The 21,602-nt window shown below is 39.3% G+C and overlaps 3 protein-coding genes across 5 annotated transcripts in view; 2 read left to right on the top strand and 1 right to left on the bottom strand.

Annotated features, from left to right (window-relative positions):
• Positions 1 to 174: 174 nt before the first annotated feature.
• Positions 175 to 17,957, bottom strand: acbd4 (acyl-CoA binding domain containing 4). Of its 3 annotated transcripts, XM_063481753.1 has the most exons (10): positions 17,743 to 17,957; positions 17,055 to 17,173; positions 13,796 to 13,916; positions 8,574 to 8,658; positions 7,249 to 7,369; positions 2,944 to 3,041; positions 2,692 to 2,857; positions 1,792 to 1,997; positions 1,597 to 1,644; positions 176 to 1,469 (listed from the first exon to the last, which is right to left on the bottom strand). In XM_063481753.1, exons 2-10 carry the CDS (start codon positions 17,128 to 17,130, stop codon positions 1,350 to 1,352), a joined length of 1,041 nt encoding a protein of 346 aa, XP_063337823.1. In that variant the 5' UTR covers positions 17,131 to 17,173; positions 17,743 to 17,957; the 3' UTR covers positions 176 to 1,349. The 3 variants fall into 3 exon arrangements, with proteins under 3 accessions (XP_063337824.1, XP_063337825.1, XP_063337823.1); XM_063481754.1 differs by lacking the exon at positions 17,055 to 17,173 and having other exon boundaries at positions 175 to 1,469; XM_063481755.1 differs by lacking the exon at positions 17,743 to 17,957 and having other exon boundaries at positions 175 to 1,469; positions 17,055 to 17,171.
• On the top strand, positions 8,702 to 12,513 carry LOC134632891 (uncharacterized). Its single transcript, XM_063481756.1, has 2 exons — positions 8,702 to 11,760; positions 11,998 to 12,513. Exons 1-2 carry the CDS (start codon positions 11,623 to 11,625, stop codon positions 12,262 to 12,264), a joined length of 405 nt encoding a protein of 134 aa, XP_063337826.1. The 5' UTR covers positions 8,702 to 11,622; the 3' UTR covers positions 12,265 to 12,513.
• Positions 17,958 to 19,937: 1,980 nt separating the features above from the next.
• LOC134632886 (1-phosphatidylinositol 4,5-bisphosphate phosphodiesterase delta-3-A-like) overlaps positions 19,938 to 21,602 on the top strand; it is a 29,977-nt gene continuing 28,312 nt past the window's right edge. Inside the window, exon 1 of the mRNA XM_063481744.1 lies at positions 19,938 to 20,241. Coding sequence (XP_063337814.1) covers positions 20,151 to 20,241 — 91 coding nt within the window. The 5' untranslated portion in view covers positions 19,938 to 20,150. The remainder of the gene's footprint in view (positions 20,242 to 21,602) is intronic.

The raw sequence follows: 21,602 nt of genomic DNA, 5'->3' as shown, positions 1-21,602 counted from the left end.
GATGTAGGATTGGGCACTCTTCCAGTTTACAACACATTGGCCATTGAAGACCAAATTTAATGAAGGATGATGATGATTGTAGAAGTCCAAAATAAAAAAGAGAAAGCTCATACTTCACTCATGTTTGTCTAGAAAGGAAACAGACTGAGGCACCAAATATACAGTCAATCAAAAATAAATGCTTCTCAGCTTAAATGCAGAATCCATAGATTCATGGTAAAATGAATGAAAGAAGAACTTGACACAAAAAAGCCCTGTGTATCTTACTCCATCCACCATCCAAAATGTTTATTCTGTTCATCTGGATGTAGCATCAGTGGGAGAAATGTTTTCATCACTCTTGCAAAGCTGTGATTGCAGCCATTTGGGGATTTTCTTACCTGAATTACCTCCATCCAAAATCCATTTTCTTTCACTTTTGTGGAGCCAGGTCTTGGTGGTCAGCAGCCTAAGCACAGCCACCAAGACCTCACTCTCCCCAGCCATCTCCTCCAACTTATCTAGGGGGACACCGAGGCATCCCGAGATGTAGTCTCTCCACCGTCTCTTGGCCTCGAAACACTTAGCATAGGATGCGCCCTTGTGAGATGCCCATACCACCTTAACTTTTTTCCCGCCTTAGACATTATCATACTACACATATAATAACTGAAATAACACATATAGAAATGAAAAAACAAACACATAAAAAGAGTCATATGAACAAGAGAAGCCAAAAGAGAATTTATAGAGATCATCTTGGGAAAGAAACACGTTCATAATTTTGACTGCAAACGCTGCCAGACAAGAATTCTTAAAATAAAAACAAAATAAAAATAACAAACTTTTTGAATGATCTAAGGTTCTTTAGACACTTCCAGTAAGACTGTAGGTTCACAGTGTAATTCACTTTAAATGTGAATTACACTGTGAACCTACAGAACTGCACATAGAAGGGCGATTCTTCCACTGTCTCTGTTTGTAGCGACACAAACCGACAGAAGCATACCACCTAGACTCCTGTACCTGTTTCATACCTGTATGGGTCTCTGTGTCTACTCCACCTACAACTAAGGCACTACATCCTGGGACACCCAGAGTGGGAAGGCTTAAGGGAGATCCAACAAGTATTGAACAATATTTTATTACAGTTATTGAAAAATGTGCCAAGAATCATATATAACACATTTATAGGCTGCTCGTAAATGACGTGATTTTTTTGAAGGATTTAATCACGATTTTCAGTAATAAGTATGAATCCATGGTGAGCATCAAATCACATAATGATGTAGAGGATAACTTCTCCCCATTAAACTCCTTCACGGATATTGTGGACTTGTTCACTGGTCTTAGGTTGAATATCAGCTGCTTCATGAAGACATGCGACTTTTCTTCCTCAACAGGTAGACCAGACAGTGAGCAACAAAAGGCCACAGCAGCAAAAAGACGACAGTCTGCCCAGACATGTCAAACGGCCACGAATTCTGTTCCTAAGGGGTGGGGTGGGGGACAAAATCCCACAGCATGTGAGAAAAAAGCCTTGTGACCACATGTTTGTTTACATGAGCATGGATGATAGGACAATATTCTTTGATGAGTACAATCAGAGCCTGGTACCTGTTGTAGTGAACACTGCAGGTGTGATCTCAAGTCTGAATCGTGAGCCTGCCACACACAACACAGCAGTAAACTGAAATGACTCCCAAACTTCAGGTATGTAATTTCCTGTAAGCCTGTAATTAAGAGCTTTTATCCTTTACATTTTACGGTAAAGAAAGTACACTTGAAGTGTTGGGACATAGAAAAGCTTACGTGTGTGGCAGCAAGCCTCTCCAACACTTCCAATCTGTCCATCACACTCCTCATGTCCTCTCTGAGCCTCTGAAGAGCCAGGATGATCTGCTGTTGTAGGTGAGCCTCATGCAGCATCTCTGCACCACCTTCTGAACCGTGCCCTCCTCCACGTCCATGCCCACTTCCACCACCTGGGGACCACCCCAGACTTCCCTGTGGAGCACCTGTGGACCATAACACTTCAACTGTCTCTTTATTCATTTATTTATTATAACAATCTTTAGGATTAGATGTTATTTCATTGCAACGATGGGTATTTCATTTATACCTATCGTTACAGCGCAGAAAGCTGCTACAGGATTCTCCTGAACGACAGGATTCGCCACAACAAAGGTGCACGACCAGACAATACGCCACAAAGCCTGGGCTGCGCGACAAATGATAACATTTAGCTGTGTTTTTAACAATAGAACATTTCTGTGATATCTCTTTAGTAACTAGCTGATAATTCTAGCTCTTCTAGTATAGGCCTTATTGATAAGTTATTATGTCAATCTATAAAGAGCAGCAGCTTGTATCGCACAAAACTAAATGACTTTGACAACATCATTGTTCTAATGAGCTCGTACTAACTAACAAGAGTGAACTGCATCCAAAGCGCTTTATACAACTTGCATTAATCACCCATTCACGCCCACACGAACCCTTTTTATCTAAGTGTAAGTGCTTGCTATCTATGATTCACACATTTATACTCCAATGGATGCATTGGTGTCTTGCCCCCTGGATCAGGGGGCCACCCAGGGATCTAACACCAACCTTCCGATTAGTAGATGACCTGCTCGATCTCCTGAGCTACAGCCACCCAGTTTATTCAATAATAAATTGAACGCTTTTAGAAATTACATAGCAGCTTACGTTCTCTCCAATCACGCTGAGAAGTTTCTTGCCCAGTGTGCAGACTCCTCCTGTCTGGAACCATCCCATCCTCTGCTCCTTCTCCACCTTGACCTGCCCCAACCTTTCGGCCTTCCTTCTGGCTTTGAGCTGGAGAAGACTCTAGGGACAAGTGGTCTGACCGGCTCTGTGAGCAGACACAGTTAATTCAGTTAGTTAATGTTTTCTTAAAATTAAAACATTGTGTTATTAACTGGCAGATGTGCCTCATACCTTGACGCTATGGAGCTCCAACGAATCCACTGAGTCAGAGAAAATTTCACTTTCTGAATCACTGGTGAGCGGCATAACCTCCAACACTGCAGATTCAGCTGCAAGTACACAATCAAATGTATTCATGTTTGTGTTGGTTTGCTGGGTTTAACAGGCATTTTGCTGGAACCAACATCATGACAGGAAACACATTTTCAGCCCTAATAGAAAAAATAAAAAATCATTTGTGGAATCTTTTAAGTGAAAATGGCAAAACAGAACTTGATTCTTCACTTTATAATACACAGATAATTATTTAAATTTATTTAGTATTTAATAAATTCAGAGATTTAACTGTCTACACCATCAAGTACAGATTAAAAGCTTTTGTAAGCAGTTGAGACTTTTCTGCTTAAATATGACATAATACACCAGATTTTCCCAAAAGCTCTGAAGTAGAAAAAGACAACTGATTAAAGAAATGTAATCAAATTAATACAATTAGCCAAGTCCTGTACTAGAGGTCCAGGTTAATGTCACAGGATCAGTGAGAAAGGTCAGGTCCAGTACTCCACTATGGGAGAAGTGAGCAGGACGAGCACTTGTAAGGAAAATACAATGACGATCTGTGACAAGATCAAGGAATGATTGTATGTGAACATTTCGCTCTATAACTGGTTTATAATTGATTTAGAGTCCAGCCCAGGTTACCGAGAGCTGCCTGTCTGCCAGACAGTTTACCTTTGACATTGTTAAATTTGGGTGAAAGCTTTTAACACCTGAACCAGCCATATGATGATATCCCTGATGAGGCATAATAACCACATAATCCCACTGTACTTACAGTGGAGGCATTAAAGGATCCACAGAGACCAGACTTCGCTCCCTCACTGTTCATTTTTTTAAGACCGAGACCGTGTCAAGTCTAAAGTTTGACTTATTAAAGTCCACAATTTGCACAGCTACATTTTACAACTTTAGCTACAGGCAGAAGCACTAGTCTGTCATGTCATGTCAGGTCAGTACAACCCACAACTATTGTATTTAGCCTGTTCAGCACCATTGAGTCCTCCTGTGCATTTCCAGCTACTTTTTCACCGCAGGTTTTTAATTTCTTAGGAAAAGAATACCAATCATTGCCTCATAATAACAAATAATAATCATAGCATCAATATAAGGATCCACAAATGTCAGCAAATTCCAAGAGGGAGAAACTATTGGAATGGAGGTGAGGAAAAGTACTAGAGGGACAAATATGTTTGCATCCCCGCAAAAAATGACGACAACAATGAACGAGGGGAAAAGTTTTTTAATCAAAATATTTCAAGTATTTTCTTTTTTTTCAGCTGGCACCACAAATAAAACACCGAAACATGACCACACAACAGGGGCGATTCTAGGATCAGAGCTTTGGGGGTGCTGAGCACCCAGAGAGCTGCCCAGCCAAGCAAGATAAACTTTACTCGTCACGATGAGACTTCTTCCCCGTCTCTGTCAGTCCCTGCATCCTTAAATGTCTCCAGTTGTCCCGAGTTCCCTCTGACTGTCTCCTTGGTGCATTTAAACCCCTGTTCCTCCCTGTCTTCGTCGTCTGTTGTCTTCATCTCTGTTATCAGTCATAATTTTACCATCTCTGTGCAAGTCTGCAAATTTCTTTATTAAGTCATAAGATTCTTAAATTCATCAAGTCTCTCTGTGCCTGGGTCCTTGTCACAAAACATGACATCACTGTTTTGTACATTTTAACACAATTTAATCCCCACATTTGTGAAAGAAAAGCAAAACACTTTTTTAAAAGTCTGTAACAAAACCATCAAATCTGATAAAGGTTATTTAAATGCTGCAAACGAAGAATGGATTGGAATTTAAAAAAAAATTACATATCCTAACCTTAGGCTACGTTCACACTGCAGGCGAAAGCGCATCAAATCCGATTTTTTTGACCCTATGCGACCCATATCCGATCATGGTATGACAGTGTGAACGGCACAAATCCGATATTTTCAAATCCGAACTGGGTCACTTTCGTATGTGGTACTGAATCCGATACATATCCGATGTTTTAGAAAGCGACTGCTGTTTGAATGGTCATGTCGCATTAAAGCCGTCTTTTACGTCACTGACACGAGACAGACGCCAATTATCAGCGCCGGAGAAGCGCTCGAGAAGACATCGTGAACGCTTCCTGGCCATCCAGTGTAGATGTTAGTGAAACTGTTGGGAAGACAACGTTGGAGAAACGTGAACATTTTATTTGTACTGTATAATCTGCAGATTCTGACAGAAATCTGCAACTATCCTTTGAAGCACCGCTCCTCTAAAACAGCAATAAGGATAATTATTAGGTTATCTACATTATTATGTAAATAACAAAATAACTTAAAGCAAAAATTGGGAAACGTAAAGTCCGAAGTCTTTATATTAAGGCCATCGGTCAAACAATACTGTTTGGTCTGGGTCCAAACAGCGCGTTGTGTGTGACATCTTCTTTTGCGCATGCGGGCCGCTTTGAGCGTTCACACTGGAGAGCGTTTGCTGTTGCATTTTATTTGTAGTGTGAACAAGCAGACAAAAAAATCGGATTTGATCAAAAAATCGGAATTGAGCATTAAGACCTGCAGTGTGAACGTAGCCTTAGTTACTGGGGGAAAATGATGAATGATGATCATAGTGAGTAAAAAGTAAACTGAGTGCACTTTTTGGACAGAGATTCACTTTTAATGTGTATGTATAATACAATACAGATATATAAAAATACACTCCAAAAATAGAGTCCTTGAAATGTACAAATTATTGATGAAAAATATTGATAAAAAAATTATAAAAATGGAGGCAACTTTGCCTATGGTACAATGTATACAATGTATGAAAAGATCTTTACTGCAGATACTTATTGTGTAGGGTAGCAAACATCGTCGGAAAACAAGTTTTCAACACTGCAGGTTACCCGGGTGTAATGTTTTTCAGCTAAAAAGAAACATGGTCTGACTCCTACCTAACTACATAAAGAGTAACTGAAGGTTAAATGCAGCATGTCCTGTTTCAAGCCAGGCACTTACACCTCCGCTCCACTGCGTGTCAGTCACCATCGCTCTAGCAGAAAAGGCGCTAGAGCCAGATTAGGGGAGAGGTGAGCTGGAACAAACCATTTTGGGAGGGGAGGGGGGGGGGGAGTATCTATACTTTTGTTGTTAAAATGTCACGTCTTGACCAAGTACTGTATGCTTTTTATATTTTTAGTAGTGTGTCACACAAACAGCAAATATTGTCAAAAAAAGGTAAGAAATCTTTGGGGGTGCTTTGATTCAGCCCAAAAATGGGCTAAAGTCGCCCCTGCCACACAATAATTAACACATAATGCACCAACACTAGCATACATGCTAGGAACAACGTCACTCACTTACATAGATTACGTCATAAATTCGACAAAGCTTCCCCCCAAAAGTCAAAATTAGGCCAGAGGTATCAAATCCTTACATACCATTACATATGGTACTCCTGACATGCTGACATACAGTAACATACACCCTGAGAATCATGCAGAAGTCACTAGAGGTGTTTTTTAAAAGCTATTTATTTGGCTGTGCATTAGGGCCACAGGTTTTCAAAGTAGGGCTGTGCCCTGACCAAAATCTCATATCCCAATATAAAACATTTCTCATCCCAATAACGATATATGTCATAAAATATTGCATTTTCTGTAAATTCTGTGAATCCTGGACAACTCGAAGTGTTTTCAGCTGGGCATCATGTATCTGTAGTTGAGTGTTTTGACCAATGCATGAAACTATACATTTTTAGGCATAAGTTGTAACGGTGAGTATGTAATTAAACTAGTATTTATTACACCGCGTGCTGCGGGGAAAAGCCTGTTCTAACGTTTGAGTCTAAGGTTTATTTTGAGCACCTGTCGGCTCTTTTTTGCTTCTCATCCATAAACTCTCTCCACACTCTTTCACGTGATTCTTGTGTAGGTGGTAGAGGCTTGTCGTGTTTGTGCCATAATTTGCAGATTACAGTTTTCTGGTCCGTGTCAGACTTTTCATAACCAAACCATGTCCATGCTACAGAGGTAGCCCCTCGTTTAGAAATAAGGTCCTCGATTTGTTTTGACTGGTCCTTCTGTTTGGAGCTAACTGGTTCTGCCTCATCTTCTCTGGCCATGCTGGTATCCTCTGTGCCCCGATGAAAAAATATTGCCGTAAACAGTGTATTTTGCGACACCACGAAACAAATGATAGTGTGTAATTTGAAACGAAGTACTAATGGCTTCCTATCTGAAGCCATTAAGATAAGTGTCTCATTACACAGTACATAGTCACTGACCTTCTCTGAGTTTCAGCAGTGACTCTGGAGGTCGGGGCATGTCATCAATGAACAGGTAGAGAGGCTCAAAGTATTTGAAGAGTGAGGCTGTATTCTCATCGATGGGCATGGTGTCAATGACCTACAGGGACATAAGAAAGGCTTAGAGATCAGGAGATTCATTACTTCACTGCAAGTCCCTGAGACATTTAAACAGAAGCAGATTTTTGAGTGATCAGTGAGAAAAGACAAGTGCTATAAAAATGCCAGTCCATTCTATTAACTCTGGTATGGGACTGTTACTCCTTATTACCAGATAACTAAAGCCAAAGTAGTGGTAACGTCTCAGATAATTGTTTATTCTTGCATCCAGTTTCAACATACATTGTTTAACCCACATAAAATGAGGGTACCTCTTTAAGAAATGATAGAGGTGAGGAAAGATGGACAGCCTGCCCAATCAATCAGAATACACAGGCTCCAGTATGTTTCAACCAATGGGAAAGCTGCCTGCTGCTGTGTGTCCCACCCACCTGCTCTGTGTCTGCTGCCCTGTTATGTATGTAGTCTTGTGTTGGCGGGAGGAAAAGAGTGCTGCACTGTGTAACAGTTGCTACTGTGGCTGTTGTAATACAGTGTATCACTAACATGGTGGCAACAAACCCTGCTGCAGATAAGTTCACTGGTTATCAGCTGTCTGAGTTGACAGTAGTCGCAGTGAGTAAACAGGCAGATGCTGCAGTTTTCTGGTGACTTTAAGGAGCTAAATTGTTAGCCCTAGTTAGCTCTAATTTGTTATCAATTGCCTGGAAGTTCATCTCATTCTTCATCCAACAGTAAGGTAAGAGTTCAAAAACAACATATCTTTATTATTATTTACGGTGAAATGTCATATTACTGTTATTAAAGGGTAAAAAACATACCCTGTCACATTATTTAGAACCCCACATTCTGACTGAGAGACACTATACAATTGTCTTCAAGCATGTTGCACTGAGATTGGTGCACACATACTGTATGTCTCAGTTAGTTTTTGTCTGTTTTGCACTTTATTTTTAAATAACTGCATTCATTTGAATTGTTTTGATAAATAATTGTTGTATATGCAATTACTTTACTTGGATTGCTTGGTAAATTTGAATGTTTTCATATTGTCTTTGGAAAAGTGTTTATTATGCAATTTTCTTGTCTGTTTGACATAAAGCACCAATCCTTCCCTCGTAGCAGCTAAAAAAACCCAGCTAAACAAAAGCAGGCTGTTTGGGAAGCCTCTAATGCTTCCTCTAATTAACTACCATCATATATTTGTGTGAATTTGCTTGTTTATATGTATAAAATAAATGTACCTCCTGTGCAACTTTCTTCATCTCGTCCACATAGGCTGCCATGGCGCTCTCACTACTCATTTTTCCCAGTTGGTTCCATGCATCCCTAACACAGATAATCAAATTTTGAGTCACTGGAAGAAATACACTTGACGACAGCATATCAGATGACAATGTGGTTAAAAAAAGACACTTATCAAAATGTTTTCTAACTTTGGAATTACAATTATTAGTAATTTAAAAACATAAAACAAAGAAAGACGTTATTAATCAGTTGGACAAAAAAACTTCTAAAATTCAAATTTTAGCAAGATTTTTAATGCAAGGCTATTTCCTTTGTTATTTTTAAGTGATCAGACTTGATTACTTGGCTTGTTTTTTTGTTTTTTGTTTTTTTCAAAGAGCTAGTGTGTCTGCCATCAAAAACTAACCTGGCTACAGCGACTTCCAAGTGCATAAAAAAAATATCAGAAAAATTGAATTTCTTTTATAATTTCATTTAAAATTGTAAAAATTTCATATACTCCATTTTTATTACATGCAAAATGAAATATTTTAAAGCCACAGCAAGAAGGTCCAGAGTTCAACTCCACCACCTGCCTGCCCCAGGCTGTGTGGCGTTTGCATGTTTTCCCCATGTTAGTGTGGGTTCTCTTTGGGGACTCTGGCTTCCAGTCCAAAGACTGGGAAGAAAGCCTTTCTTCCATTAGTGCATACTTGGATCGGATTGGCTCGGCTCGACTTCCATTACAATCGAGTACAACCTTGTGCCTGGGGTCGTCATAGCAACATCCTGTGGCATAATTTGTATGCGACACAAACGCTTCAACAAAGGTGGATGTCAAGGCTGTTCTGTCTGTGGCTTTTCGTCAGATTTGGGGAGTGTAGCCATTTCCCTTGACTTGCAGTGTGTTTGCGATCAAGAACTACTTACTGCTTAAGTGACAGAGAATGAAAGTGGACAATATATCCTTAATTTAACATAAAACTCATTGTTGCAGCCGAGGGCAGCACAAAAGTGATCCCCTTAAACTGATTTTTAGTTTTAATCTCCTTATGTTCCCCTGAGTTATTGGTTCTGTTACGCTGTGTTAGTTAACTAACATAAACTAATGTAAGTCTACTGACAGCAACCAATCAATTCGGTGATGTAATATTCCATACTGACAGAAGATGGTGCTAAAGGTGTTTTAAAAACTTTAAGCACTTATTTCTTTAATCCAGCTACAGACAGAGTCAAATCTATGTCAGTTTCTGAGCGCAGGGCTCAATGGTGTAAATTAGCCTTTATACATATACAATAATACAGAGAAAACTCTGTAGAAGAAAACTCTAAAATCAGACAACCCCGCATGAGCAACCACTTGCCAACATTTTCTGCATTATTCGCTTGCTTATTACGCACAAGTCTACTGTTGTTTACAGCGCTGTCTGCCGCTGTTTTTTTCCCTTTTACTTACTTCCGAAAAGAAAGCTTCATTTCTGCTGTTCAATAGGCTACTGAACAAATTTAAACTTTTTAAAATTATGCAAAATTGCAAAACGCTTAGCTGTGTCTCTAATCAAACCTCTAACTTTGCTCTGCTTCACTTCAGCAGCATCAGGTAATGTTCAGATGTTTATTAATGGTTTTCTTTCATTTTTGATCTACTGCAGAATATTTTTAAGGTTATCTGCTATAAAATCCCAGGCAAGGAAAGTCGCCTTCATGTTTTTCTCTGTTTTATCCTCAGTTACTTTGACACAAAGGCATCTGTTGTGATGCTTACACTTTTGCTTTCTTTTTATAGATATAAAAATATGGAAATATACTGATACGTGACCAGAATTATAATATTTCTGACTGAGGCAAAATTTCCCCGATTCAAATCGAATCGTGGATCAAATCGATTCGGGACGTTGTGAATCGGAATCGAATCGATTCTAGAAATCAGTGACGATACCCAGCCCTACTCCTAATTATATTCACAGTGTTCATTAATTTTGTATTTAGGGATCCATTAGCTTAGCTCATAGTCAAGTCACTAGCAGCATGGTTTCTTCATCTGTCCAGAGGTGGGACAACTTTTTACTCTTACTCCACTGTTGGACAGCACAGAAGAGTCATAGCTGCTGATTGTAAGGCTACGTCTGATGTGATTAACATAAAGCTGGACAAGATCCAACCTGAAGTTGCTAACCAAGAACTACGCACTGGTGAGCTCCTAATCAAAAAACTTGGATGACGAGTTAAGTACAGGTTCTGATCAGAACGTGTAACTCAGCCTCCAGGCTAAGGGGCAGTTCTCTGTACAGCATTGCCAGTGCCAACCTGAGGAGGGGCATCAAACAGGTCATGCAGGCCTCAAAGAGGAGAATAGAGGGCTTCCTCACAGACAACAACCCCCGCCAGGTGGGGAGAACCATCCAAGCCCTCATCAACTACAAAGGTCAGAGCCCCTCAACCCCCGACAGCAGCCTCAAACTCACAGAGGAGCTCAACTTTGGCACTGTTTATTTTCCATGTTTTTCCAGTCTAATTGTGTTAGCTATCTGCCTGTGTGCATTATGTTCCATTCTACCTCCTATGAGTCATTAGTTAGATTTAGTCCAGCCGTGTATCCACCGGTCTCTTATATCATCGTTCCTTGTCTTGTCATCGTCAGTCCCACGTGTGTGTTTTCAGGTCAGTTCAGCCCATCCAGCCAGTCACTCAGTCATTCTCATGTTCTGTTTGTCCTGTAGTCACAATAAACACAGTCCACATCCTTCACCAGCCTACGTGTCCTACGTTTGGTTGTAAGACAAGACCCATGCCGCGAAGACACACTATGGTACCAGCAGACCTGGAACTGTACGAGTGGCAGCAAGCACCACTCACCTTTCTGGAGAGGGAGCTGGGGGTTAAACTGTGGCCCAACTTGAGCACGTCTTCAAGGGGACTCATTTGGCTCTGGGGGGGGGGGGGGTCCTTGAAGGCACCGTGGTCCTCCACCTGCTGCCTCGCCTGTACGCCAGCCTTTGCCACGGAGACTGGGCGTCACCCGCCGATCTTCTCACTCTCTCGCCTCTCCACTCCTTGCTCCTCCACATGCCACCTCACTCACTAGCGCTACCACCTCGCCGTGGTGCAGAGGCTCCATCATTCAGCGTTCCTGCTGTCACCGCCAAGAGGAGGCAAGGCTCTCGCCACCACAGCTCTTCTCATTCAGAGCAGCAACTTCCAGTTGTGAGTGAAACTGACTTTTTCCCTCCTGCTCGCCACAAATTAAAGACTTCTGTTTGCTCAGCTAAAGAGCCACTGACTGTTTGTTGTAAACCTGGACTGGACTATCAGATAAATGTTCATCATCAACCTGCTTCCAAAAAAAATGCTCCACCATGTCAGTCTGTCATTAAGGACACCTACACCTTTAAATCCGATTATTCCTGTCATTCTGTTTCTATATCCACACCTGTCTCTCAGCCCGTTCCTGCTCCCAGGGCGAGGGCAGCTGAGACCCAACCCGTCCCTGCACCCGTACCTGCTCCTCAGGTAGGGACAGCTAAGGTCCGGCCAATTCTTCCACCTGTTGCGGTGCCAAGGGACAGGCGGCCCAGTCCTCAACTTGAGCTCCAGCCACAGCATCCAGAGCCAGCCGAGGGTTCTACTTCGCCTCAGCCAGAGGTTCCCACACCTGCTGGTCCTGCTCTGTCTCCACCAGAGGGCTATGCCAAGCCACGCCGCCAGTAAGCTGCCAAGCTGCTAGAGGCATCCCATCATCTCCGCCGGTCTACAGTGCAGCATCTCTTGTGCTGCCCTCCAGATCAGCACCGGTGCCGCCGCTGGCCAAACAGTCGCCTGCCTGAACTGATTTGTCTCTGCTGCTGGCCATGCGGCCACCCACATGAGCTGGTTTGTTTTGGATGTTTTTTACTGACTGCCAAAAAATGAATGTATTTATTTTTTGCAGTACTGTATGGAATGTCTACGTATAAAGGTCGCTACACTTATTTATATTTAAAATATTAATAAAAGTATAACAACAAGGCAGGACAGCGAGTCAAAGATTGATTTTAACTGGTTGTTTCAATAGAACTTGCCAAATGTAGTGAGGAAAACCCTACATGTGGCAACTTTGGTAAAATAAACATTTTTCAACAGTTTTTGTTTGCTCACAAAAAAATGTTCATGTTATTTAAAGGCTCGGTGTGCACAAGATCTCCTTTATTTGCTGCAATGCAGTATCTGTATAACCCGATTCTGTTTTATGGAACATTCAACATCATAATTCTGCTATAATTATAGAAGCTTAAAGCAAATTTAAAATGCTAGCTGTAAATGAACAAGCTTCAATTATCCCTGCTCCCCCTGGTGGATACACAGGGGGAGCAAAAAACTAATTTTCCTCCTATCTTTCAGTAATGTGTAATGTTTTGAATCACAGTATATAAAAATACTATATAATGTAACATTTGCCCACTCACTATAATTGTGGGCAATTCGCAGAAAAAACTCACTTGATTAAAACTGTTAAATCAGAATATCAATCATACAGTAGCTCATATTGGCTCATGATCTATCACAATTCAAATTCTATTGCCCATAAAATGACAAATGTGACCTTGACCTTGAGCAAAATTTTGTCTGAACACCCACATGTTTGTGTACAAAGTTCACTGAAAGTCTTGTATACCCTGTTAATTGATCCTGTAGTAGACACTAACTACTGCACGCTAAGAATCCTGCGGCACAAGCCACAGAATGACTTTTGTTAAAGTTATTCAGATCGACTTGCTTCAAATAGTTTAACAACACTGACTTTGTTGATTTGGTCTGAGCTTGCCTGGCAGTGATATCTGGTAAAGCAGATTAAAATGTTTACAAATAAAAACATGAAATTTAAACAAATCATTAATGTATAATCAATGCATAACCATCAAAGTGAAATGACCTGATTTATTTATTTATTCATTTGCATCATTTTCATGATGGATCTACCAAGAAATCGTTGATTCGTTGTTAAAGTGGGTCCAAATATTTGAGAGGTGCTTAATACAGATAATATAGATTTTAATTAAAAAGAAAAGCTGTTTTTTTATACTCTAGTAATTCCTTAAAAATTAAATAAAATATTATAATATTTGATATTTTTTGTGGTTGGCAATAATGATTAATATTAAAACAGAAAATTTCAAAATTAAATTTTCACTTTCTTAATTAATTGACAAAAATATTGAATTACTGAATTTTTTGGCATGCACATGTGTATACACACACCCACCATTTGTAGCGGCCCACTGGGTCCCAGAAGCCAGGCCGAGGCACTGTACAGGGACCACACACTGCTTGCTTGTACAGACTGTAGAAACGCAGCATGACCTTATAGGAAGGCTGGTAGGAGCCTACAAAACAGCACAACTATTTGTCAGGTTTATTTCTCCACTCATCAGGACTGGACACCAAACTATACTACATAAATTTATAATCAAGGTCCATTTAAAAAAATACAGTTCAGTGAGCCCTATTTTATGTGCAGCAATACATACAAAATAGAAAGAAAATGGACAAATGATAAATGCTCCTTGTTAAAATCACTGGTTATCCAGCAGCTAGTACAGACATGGAAAAGTCTTATAATGTGCTGGCTGCTTGTGGTTTATACAGTTAACCCTATTCAGACACTCAATCCTTTCTGCAAATCTGACAGCATCCAAGGCCGACAGATTTTATTTTCCTGTCAGATTAGCAGAAAGGAGTGTGGGGGAGTGGCTATGGCTCAGGAGGTCGAGAGTGTTGTCTACCAACTGAAAGGTCAGTGGATTGATACCCAGCTCCTGCCGGCATGTCAATGTATACTTGGAAAAGTGCAAGTGTATGTGTGCGAATGTTAGATAATAATGCTTGTGCATAGGGAAAAAGCTTGTATGAATGTGTGTGACTGGGTAAATGAGACTTGTAGTAGAAAGCCTTTTGAGTACTTAGTTGAGTAGAAAAGTGCTATTTCAGTAAAAGTACATTTACTATTTACCACATCTAAATTAGTATACATTTTAAAATATAAATTGTGACATAGTCATAGGAAAAATAAATTTTACATAGGACTTGGTGTAATCCTACAAAGAATTAAGTACACCACGGAATAAGTCTTGTATTTCTAAAGAAAGAACAGACAAGGTCAAAGTACCTGTAATGCACAGTGATACATTTGGTGAAAACCAAACACATCATATCAGCACAAATACTTAATACTAACTGTCAAGTATAGTGGCAGAGGAGTGATGATATGGGCTTGTTTTGCAAGAGGTCTGCTACCTCAGAGTTTCGGTTACACTTGCCGAGAAACACACAGCAGCGCAGCAGGAAGAGGCCGAGGGCTGCGGTCAGCTGGACTTGATGTACAAGGTAGATACATTTTTTTCCTTCTTACAGAGACTTTTACAATCTGGAAATAGGTTTCCCCTTTGTTTTGCCTTCATATGAGTTCACAAAAATAGTGACCAGGACAGATTCTTTTCTTTTTGTAATTCTGATATTTTTTTCAAAATAGATTATTTGAAATCTAAATCAAAAATTTCTAAAATGTATTTCTTTGAAAGTTTTTGGAAGAATCTAGGCCTCTATCAGATCATATAATGCAATATGAAGTGATTCCATTCTCTACCCAATTTTTGAATCTGCCATCTAATTCTGCTGCATCATGAGTCACCCAGAGAAGGCGCTTTGCATTTCTCTCTAATACAGAGTCCTTGTGCATTTTTTTACCAAATCTTTCAGAGTACTGACATCCTTTTCTTGAGTGTAATCAAATATTTATTCTGGAGACTTCTTCAGTTCCATTTATTTGGTCTAGTCTATTCTATTCTATGAACTGACAAAGTTTCTAGGATGAGAGGTGAAACGTCTTCAAGGAAACTTAAACAAGTCCAGACACCTTTCTTTCCACGCTCCTCAGATTGTAGGAATTGCCTAATAATTAATGCTTCAATTTTAAATATGATCAACCTAACTCTATTAATCGGCTACTTGCCTTCCAACTGGCAGTAGTTAAAAAGCGATTACTTCATCCAGCTGCCAGCCTTCCTTTATCTCAAAAATTCTTGAATGCAGTTGTAAAACACCTAACTTATTTACAGAGGAATGGTTTATTAATTTATTAAGTTTCAGACAAGTTTCAAAGCTCATCACAGCACAGAAACAGCTTAGTGACGGTAACAAATGATCTTATAAGTTCTGAAAGTGGACTCTATGTGTTTGTTCTGCTAGAGCACAGTGCAGCGTTAAGTAATGCTGATGACAACATTTTATTAGAGCAATCAGAGAATGCTGTTGGTACTAAAGGTACGCTGCATTAATGAACTCAAATTTGTTCATGTAAATGGAGAGTCCTCTTCAAGCACTAAGGTTAATTATGGAGTTCCACAGGGTTTAGTGCTAGAACCAATTCTGTTTACTTATGCATGATTCCCATAGGTAGTTTTATTAGAAGGCATTGCAAACATGTTCAATGCTATGCAGATAGCAGTTTTATCTGTCCATGAACACAAAGCAATTAGTTAAACTACGGGAATGTCTTAAAGACAAAAAGACTTGGATGAGCTCTAATTTTCTGCTTCTAAATTCGGATATAATTGAGGTTATTGTACTCGGCCCTAAAACTCATAGAAATATGGTATCTAACCAGATTCTTACTCTGGATGGCATTACCTTGGCCTCCAGTAACACTGTGAGGAACCTTGGAGTCATTTTTGACCAGGACATGTCCTTCAATGCACATATTAAACAAATATGTAAGACTGCTTTCTTCCATTTGTGCAACATCTCTAAAATTAGAAATATCCTGTCAATATGATAATAAAGAATTAGTTCATGCATTTATTACTTCTAGGCAAGACTATCACCACATTCACGTCACTTATTCACGAGGAGTCACCAAGGCAGGTGGACATGAGGGAGAGGGAATTTGATAAGACATTTAAGGAAATATTTAGTCAACTTCTATGCAAAATGTGTTCAACTGAATTTTACAGAATGAACACTGTCCTCCCCCATGTAATTAATTCTATTATACCGTGTTAAGAGCAACAGTAAGTGCAGTTCATATAATAAATACTATCTCAAAAAATGATTTACTATCAAAATTCATCCAATAGTGAATCCATTTGAAACTTTTGCAAAATTGTAAACTTTTTAAACTGGTGCTGTGAAACTTTTTTTCTTTTAAATGAGCGCAGGTGAAACTATTTATGAGAATTTTGGGGGGAAAATGAGAAATACTGAGAGTATGACAAAAAAGATGCACACGACAAATATGAAACTTGGGTAAATCTCTACTGAGCACGTGCTCGGTGGAGGCAGAACACTCGGAATTCTCCTTTTGGATCTCTAGTCAAGGATCTTGGATCATGTGTTTCTGGTACAGTTCATTCCTAAAAATAAAATAACTACATATATGCTATTGTAACAGTAGTTACACAATATATGTGATTGCTCAACAGCCCTCAATTACGTGGAACCAGTAATGACTGAAAGATTCCATGTACCGTTTTTGGGGAGTTTTTGGATGACATCCACTGCAGCCTGAAAGCGTTTCTGGTGATCAACCACAGGCTCTATCATGGCTGGGACTGGTATGACACAGGAAGCATGAGTGGAGCTGTAGCTGAGGGAGAATATATACACAGATGTGGAAGTAAAAGTATAAGGAAAAATAAGTTATGAGAGTGAGTCAAATCCAATATTAACAAAATATACCGTAAGTCAAATTAATCTGTGACTCTCTGGGCATTTTTTATTTTGGGGGGTAAATTAATTCAGTTACTAATAGGTAATTAGGTCATAATTAATTAATGCTGGCTATTAATGTAATGTTTATACTTGCCTTGACCCCTGATTATAATCACAATGCCCCCTCTCTGCCCCAATAACCCATCAATGTTACTGGAATAAAGTATTGTTACTCATACAATGCACAAAATCACTGGATGAGAGCACTGACAGGACCAGTGGTGAAATGTAGATTAAAGCATTTACTGTATTTGTACTTTATTTAAGTTTTACGCTTCGGTCACATACATGTGTCACTCGTAGGGTAACTTAGTTAACTACTTTTAATGCTGTTTAACTTGGTAATGCGTTTGCTGGTTTCGTTTGATATGTAGACAGCGATACACAGTGCTGCTACAGTGAACTTTGGCTGCAAGCGAGCTTAGTATGAGTTAGCTGTCTTACCTTACTGACTACGTCCTGCCGCTGTCCATAATCACACCGGAGAAAGACAGCTCGGCAACCTCGACCAAAAGAGTGACAGAGCTGGCTACAAGACGAAGCTTGCTATATCTTGATCTACGCTGACGGTAACCTTTGTTTGCAAAACTGCTCACTAGCCACCTGCCACAGGGCTGACCTACCGTCAACTGCAGCTACTCACCAGTCTGCGCTTTACACAAATCACTTCCGTGTCAAATCACGTGACAATGAGGGCGTCCTCTTTTCCTACTGCCTGGTAGCTCCATACTGAATATGGGCATACTGGACATCCTTTGTCCAATAGATCCACTATCCCTCCACTTCACTAAACCATGCCTCTCTAAATTTGTATCCAAACCGCGAAAATCCCACCTGAGCTATCCCAGAGACATACCTATTTCTTTTCTTGTCCATCCTGGTCACTCTCAATGAAAATCTCTGCTTCCTCCCCCTTTTTAGCACCATCATCTCCAATAATAATATAGTAATAATAGTTATTATTATTACTATATTAGTAATAGTAAAACTATATACTATTAAAACTAGTACACACACACACACACACACACACACACACACACACACACACACACATATATATATATATATATATATACATAGAGAGAGAGAGAGAGAGAGAGTAAATTCTGACAGTAAATGCTGCCCATACATATTAATGTATGGCATAATAATAATAATAATAATAATAATAATAATAATAATGTCAATTTCAAGAAACATGACAAACATTTTCTTTACTTGATTATATTTGCATGATAATAGTTGCTTTACTTAAGTGGGACTGATGTTTACAGGCTTCAGTTGGTAAAATCTGAGCTCTCTACCATCACTTCTTCCACTGCGGATAAGATTAATCAACATGGACACACAAAGTGAACTAATCCTGCTCTATAACCGTTTATGAAACAAAGTAATCAATAAACCAAAAGATTTTTTTTATTGTCGTTAGCATTGTTTAAAACATTATCCTGCAATTACGAAATTAGTCTAGGAGGCATCACTTTGCATCCATCACTTTCATGTATTGCAGTCAACGCGGGACATGCAGCCCGATTTGTGGATGAATTATTATATAATAGCCCTCCGCTGCCCTAACAGAGGACTATGTTAAGGATCAGCTTTAGGGCTGATCATTAACATCAGTGAATGCATCACTTGCACCGTGGTCCCTTTTAAAACTGGATCTTAGTAGATGGGGCGGACGAGGAAATCTCAAATTTCACGTCTGTCCACGGTCTATAATCCGTTTAAATAATTTTTGCTGTCAATCTCACGAAGACATCCCCGGAAATATCGACGTGTGCTTTCAAAACAAAAGCATAATAAGGTCCAAATCACAGATTTGGGTTAAAAGCTTCAAAAAATATTATTTCTGGTAAGGTGTGATAATACATGGGAAATACGAATAAATAACTAATGTGGCATCGTGATTAGGAAACGTTCACCTTGCAGTTCTGATCAATTTAAAATAATGCTTCGATTATTTAGTTAATCATGATGAATCTGCAATAATGTGTCTCAGTAGCTTTCTTAGTAGAATACAACATGCCAAAACATGCCAAAACATTTGCATGTTCTCCCGCCTCCTCCACTCCCAACGCTGAATTTGGAAATTGATGGATGAATGAGTGCAGATATATTCTGTTAAGCAATACAATAAGAAAGAACTGAACTGACTCTGTCTGTCTGTCTTCCTGTTTAAAGGTAGTTCTTGTATCGCACCATCACCAAGTGCTATCCATGGCGAATTTGGTGATCGCTGTTGTTCTCTTTCTAATATTACAGTGACATTAGCTCACAAACTGGAAAAAGACACAACTGTTGCTGTGAAGTAATGCTATAATATATTATATAAATAAAATATAACAATAAAAATTAATTGATGTTCAAAAAAAATTACTAAATCTTGTAGACACAAGCAGAGAATGACAAGCAGAGAATGGTTATACAAGGTCTTAATTATGCCTCTGTCTACACAATTTTTATTTTTATTGTACCCGAATTAAAAAAAATACTTCAAGAAACTACGTGGGTCCAGAAGTCGTCTTTTATAAATATAAATAAATAACATGAAACAGGTAGGTCTACCCTGTTTGCGCGTCGCAAAGTTTTTATTTTGAAAATCATCCAGGAAGAGATGCTTTACAATCCAACCACAATGACGTTGCAAAGGTTTGTCTTGTCTCTTGTTTTCCTCCGGCAGGATAAAACCATGAGGAGCACTCTGCTCTGTGATTTGTATACACTGTCTTGACAGCCGAGCCAGTAGATTGTCAACTTCCTACCTCGGTCACACACACAACGCAGGATACGGTTGCAGGGACGGAGTGAGGCACGGAGAGCTAAATAAATCGCATCGTCTTGACAGTATGTTGGGCAACAGAAAGAAAGCAATCCCCCAGGTGAAGAACGGAGCCGGGACATCCGAATTAAAGGCCATTGATCCTCTGCGGAATCTGGGTGAGTGTTTTTGTTACAGCAGTCTGTGCGTTTATTATGCTCTGTATTTTTACTGAAAGAGTACCAGTGTCTCCCTCACTCCCTCCGATTGAGAAAATGGCTTTGCTAGACGTTAACCCTGCTTAACATTCAGATTGCAGTGCTTGAAAGTACATTTGCTTTGCTCCCTAGTAAAAATTGAGGTACTTGAGGTATACTATTCCACGCTGCTCTAGTTCATCCAGATAATACTGAAATTACTGTATTCCAGTGAGCTGATAATTAACTTAAAAATATTTTCCTGACTTATTCAAATCCAGTTAAAAAATAAGGAGGTGAGTCTGTTGTTATAGCTGTACAGTTTTCACATTTAAATATGTGCCACTGAATTGAGCAGCATAAAATGAGCCCGAAAAATGTATCATAGTACCTGACATGACCCCACTTCTTTCATTGTCTCCTAATCTTATATACTATATTAACATATACTAAATAGTATGTATATTGATTGTCACTTAATGGGTTTGTAGAGATAACATGTTTCGTGAAAAAAAGTTAGGCCAGTTGAGAATTTTAGGGGCAACTTGGAGTAAAATTGTGCATTCTCACTTCTATGATTTTTTTTTTTCAAACAAAAAATTTGGATCCTAGGGTAATACAACTTTAGCCACCCATGTGCTATAGCTCAGTATTTACAGCCTTTTTTGAAAATGGATTAAATTCACTTTTCACCTCAAAATTCTACACTAAAAACCCAAAATATAGCATGTACATAAGTATTTGTAATGCATCCTGTGTCATCATGTGTCTGATGTTTCTACAACTTGACTAGAGTCCACCTGTGGTGTGTCCAATTCAATTCAGTTCAGTTTAGTTTTATTTCTATAGAGCTAAATTACAAAAACAGGTTGCCTCAAGGCGCGTTATAATGTAAGGTTAAGATCCTACAATAATACAGAGAAAACAGAGCAACCCCCAACAATCATATGACCCCTATGAGCAAGCATTTTGGCAACAACGGGAAGGGAAAAATTCCCTTTTAATAGGAAGAAACCTGCAGCAGAACCAAGTTGAGAAAGGAGTGGCCATATGTCACAACCATTTAGGGGGAGGGAGTTCACTGGACATGATTTGGAAAGGCACCGCTCACAAGGAGTTACCAAGGCAGGTGGACATGAGGGGGAGGGAATTTGATAAGACATTTAAGGAAATATTTAGTCAACTTCTATGCAAAATGTGTTCAACTGAATTTTACAGAATGAACACTGTCCTCCCCCATGTAATTAATTCTATTATACCGTGTTAAGAGCGACAGTAAGTGCAGTTCATATAATAAATACTATCTCAAAAAATGATTTACTATCAAAATTCATCCAATAGTG

This window comes from Pelmatolapia mariae, linkage group LG8, assembly GCF_036321145.2.
Source record: "Pelmatolapia mariae isolate MD_Pm_ZW linkage group LG8, Pm_UMD_F_2, whole genome shotgun sequence".
Taxonomy (NCBI): domain Eukaryota; kingdom Metazoa; phylum Chordata; class Actinopteri; order Cichliformes; family Cichlidae; genus Pelmatolapia; species Pelmatolapia mariae.
This window is presented reverse-complemented; position numbering and strand designations above follow the sequence as displayed.